We start from the raw sequence: 4,425 nt of genomic DNA on the forward strand, positions 1-4,425 counted from the left end.
GTCCAGCCTGGGGTCGTCACATGTGGTTGCTGCAAGCCCGCTGGACGCTCCATCGAATCCACCGGCCGCGCCATTCTCAAGCCCGCCCGCCTCTGCTCACTCAAGCCTGCTTCCGCTCACTCTAGGCCTCCGGCCTCCACTCACTCAAGTGTGTGACGCGGTTTCGTTGTGAAAGCGAAACTACTTTGTTTGGCCTTCCAAAAGAGGACACGACTAGAAATCAGTGGTTAAGTTGGATTTACAACACTGTTCCAGAACAGTTTAACCCAAATATTCAGATGTGTCCAGCGCATTTTATGGAGGACTGTTTCCTGATCCTGGTAGAGTAGACTACAATGCCGGCTGTTCTGACTCACAGACTGCAAGTACGTTTTTTATATTTAAAGAATTTGCCACTGACGATTCAAACGCGAGTTTTGAGCAGTGTAGAGTAGCACTCGTTGTTTGTCATTTCTCCGATCACAAATGCAGACATGGTTTTATGTTTATGCGGCACGATGCAACGCAATGCGTAAAAAGACAGTATAAGTCATTATAATCTGTAATTATGTCCCCACTGGATGCAACAAATGCCTCGTTTATAATGGGTTTTAAGGTTTGTCTCGTAGCTCCGGCCGGACAGGGCATCACAGTATGGTAAGGGGCTTAACATTTCCGTCACCCGCTTGAGGTATTCGGCCAATCACAACACTCTGGCTAGCTGGCCAATCATAGCACACCTCGTTTTTCAGACCGATGAGCCTTGTAAAAATCGACACGTTTCAGAAAGGCAGGGCATAGAGGAGAAACAATAATGTACAGTATGTGGAATTTTATTTATTTTTTTAACAAAAAACGCATAAACATTTCATTACACCAAATAATGTTCTTTTTAGCAGCATCATATGACCCCTTTAAATGCCCTGCCTCCATTACATATCTTTGTCACGTCATTATAAGTGTTTGATCCCCACATTTGAGTGATCATTGCAAAAAGTGTTATATTCTGTTTATGTATATACTGTATTCTATATATAGTACCAGTCAAAAGTTTGAACACGAATGGGAAAGTGTCCAAACGTTTGACTGGTACTGTACTATAATATACACAAAAGAATATCGCCCGATATATATCGATATCAGCCTTTTTTTACTCCCTAATATCGGTATCTGCCCCCAAAAAACCCATATCGGTCTGGCTCTACTAGAAACCATAAAGTTCCTTGTGTGTTTGTGTTCATTTGGTAAATAAAGCTCATTCTGATTGTATTCTGAATTGTTATCATTTTGTAAATGACTTACCATCTCTGCTTCTGCCTGTACATATTCAAGCGTTTGATGGTGGCACGGTCCCTCATGTTGTTCCCTCCAGCTCCCTTGACCCGGTCTGTGGGATAGAGAATGTTAAAAGAGATGCACACTGTTATACACAGGGACACAGTGCAATTTACAATTATTTTATATACACTTCATAAATGTGATAGATCGTTAAATCAAAGCACAAGGGCCACGATTAACAGAAGAGTCCCTTGTGTCACTTTGCAAAGTCCACCAATTATAATTGGGGTAAAAAAAAAAAGATTTTTTAAAAGATCTTTTGTTTACCAAGACTGCATTTAAATAGTCATAATACAGTAAAACAGTAATAATATGAAACAATATTGTGATTATAATTTAAAATAACTTTTCTATTTAAATATATTTTAAAATGTGAAGGCAAAGCTGAATTAGGAATCACTTTAATATGCTAAATTGGTGCTCAAGAAACTTTTTTTTATTATCAATGTTTAAAACACTTGTGCTGCTTAATGATACTTTTTCAGGATTCTTTAATTAACAAAGTTCAAAAGCATATAATTTATTTATAATACAATTTTTGTAACACTGTTAATGTCTGTCACTTAAGATTAAGATAAAAATCATTTTGACCCCAAACGTGAATAGTAGTGTACAATTTGTAGCATTTGTCCTTAAATAACCCTTCACTACATTCAAAATATGTCAACTTTGGATCACGTTGTGATATGCAAAACATCTTACCGAGAAATACAGCTTTTTATTTAATAAGCAAATTATTATGAGCAGTGTATGAAATGAATCAGGGTCTGGATAGTGCCAAAATGGCACTAAAAGAACAAACAAATCCACGGAATATTTAAAATATGACAGCTATTGTAAGTGACAACCATCATTTCTAATTTATGATAATTCAATGTAAGCATTTGGCATAAACGAACAACATGGGGCATGCTTTTATGTTCTCATAATGGTGAAAAATTCTCCCTGAAAGTAGAGAGCAAACATTACCCCTTAAAAATAAAGATAATTTCTGACACCGATTCTAAACATTTCTGAAAAAACATTGTGGGGGCAATCTATAGAACAAGTCTGTAATTCATTTATTCTTGAACACGTACAAATGTCGTGTACAACACGGCAATTTGGTAACGTTACCCAGACATGACTGGTCTTAAAAATACAAGTGTGAGCAGCCTGGGACGCCTGAAGGCTTGACAGAAGTCATGGTAGCACGAAATCAACTAATAACCCGGTGAACATTGAAGAAAGCTGCTCTAACAACAGGCAACGGCGAAAACATAACTACAGAACGTCTCATATATTCCTCAACAAGAGCTGGCTAATGCTTTAGCTTGCTAGCAGTTCTCAGCCAGACCAGCGGTTTATTTAATCTTACCGGGATTACTGCTGGAGCTTGAGGGGTTTATGGAGCTTTTTCCCTTGAATTTTGGCTTGACCATTGTGATCGTTTACTCCGGGACAGTCCAAATACTGTAAATAAAGAAATAGAACGGAGTTTTAGTCCACTGTAGATTTCCACGTGTTACAATAAACTACAGAAACCCGGAAATGCGTCATCATTCAAGCGACGGCTTTTTTCTTCCACGCTGAGAGCAAAACTGTCAGTAGCTCCTCAGAATGAAAGCTGTGTTAGTTATGAGAATCTACAAATCCACAATTCAATTTACCCATACTTATGTCAGTGTACACAAGCTAATAAACCGGTCTGTGGGTGGTAAACATGCACCGAGGTCACGTTAAACTGACTTCAAACAACATTAAACATCTTTTACAGCCTAGTTATGTAGTTTCATGACCTTAACAACTGATTAACTACATGGAGTATTTGTAGTTTTAAAAATGCCTGTATAACACAGAAGAGCCATTAAAATGAAACTAACAGAATAAAAATGGTCATTTTTCTCTTTGTTTCATTAGCCTAATAATGTAACCTAAAATGTTGATGTTGTTAAAAAAATCAGACATATCATGCGCAATTAACCATGTTTTAAATAGCAAATTCTTGTTTAATTTTCTTTTTATTTGTTCAATACATTTGAGTCTGAAGCTGGTAACCCTGAGCTATTTGGTTGACTAAGCTTTAAATTGGCTTTAACAATGTTAAAGACCAGCGGCATCAATACAGTTATCTTATCGCTCCCTTATTGTTTAACTAATAGGACAAATATATTTAATTTGGGAAACACTTTTTGCATTTTATTTCAGAATGACTTGATAATGCACACATTAAATTCATGCAGGACTCTGCATACCCAGAAGAGGGCATGCTGGGATAGTTGTTGCTTCAGTTGCACTGTCCTGTCCCATGTCTTTGAGCTTCTACCAGTGTCTGTTCGCTACACTGAATCAAGACTTTGTCTTATGCTTTTCAACCAATTAAAGAGAGCCGCTTGAAATCTGACATTACAACAAGATGTATGACTCACCTGTTATCTTTCAGCACATGTTCTACTCTACAAGATTACATTTCACTCAAGTTAAAGGAAACAAATTGGAAAAAGGAACTATATATAAACTTTGCATATTGTCAAAATAGACTTAAAGCAAACATTACACAGATGCATTTAAACAGTTTTCAGCTTGGACCAACAATACATGTTGCGTTGCCAGCCGGTGTATCGTGTAAACTTAAAACCTGCGCAGAGCCTGTGTGGAATGCGTAGATAATGGCTTCTGGGGCAGCCCACACAATCAATGAGAACCAGGCACACCTTGTATAATACTAGTATTCTATAGACATATCACTGGAATCTTGGAAAATATCTCAGATTGTCTTTAATAGTTTGATGTTTCTATTATAAATAAAAACTTGTCCTTTTTTCTTGCATTTTCATTCATTCCAACATAATAAAATACACAATATTACATTTTTACACAATATTCTCTTTTGAGAGAAATGGAAACTTGTGCACCGATTTGCACTAATATCGTAGAAACAGTTTAGTCTTTTTTTGTTGTCATGTTTTTGTCCAGTTGTTCGCTTTTACTCAGTTAAAATCAAATGTGACAACATGATAAATATTTTCAGATTGAATTTGCCCTTTTAAGACCCTCATTTCTCTGACATCCTGCTTGCTTAAACAAGAAGCTAACATCACAAAAGAAAATGAGAGGCAAATCATCATG

At 36.8% G+C, this 4,425-nt stretch overlaps 1 protein-coding gene across 1 annotated transcript in view; it reads right to left on the reverse strand.

The window, feature by feature from the left end:
* The window catches only part of LOC107587748 (nucleolar GTP-binding protein 2-like), a 23,019-nt gene extending 20,150 nt beyond the window's left edge, over positions 1-2,869 (reverse strand). Inside the window, exons 1-2 of the mRNA XM_016275642.1 lie at positions 2,675-2,869; positions 1,282-1,366 (exon numbers count right to left, since the gene is read on the reverse strand). Coding sequence (XP_016131128.1) covers positions 1,282-1,366; positions 2,675-2,738 — 149 coding nt within the window. The 5' untranslated portion in view covers positions 2,739-2,869. The remainder of the gene's footprint in view (positions 1-1,281; positions 1,367-2,674) is intronic.
* Positions 2,870-4,425: the final 1,556 nt, after the last annotated feature.

Source organism: Sinocyclocheilus grahami, unplaced genomic scaffold, assembly GCF_001515645.1.
Source record: "Sinocyclocheilus grahami isolate Dianchi unplaced genomic scaffold, SAMN03320097.WGS_v1.1 scaffold96.1, whole genome shotgun sequence".
Classification (NCBI taxonomy): Eukaryota; Metazoa; Chordata; class Actinopteri; order Cypriniformes; family Cyprinidae; genus Sinocyclocheilus; species Sinocyclocheilus grahami.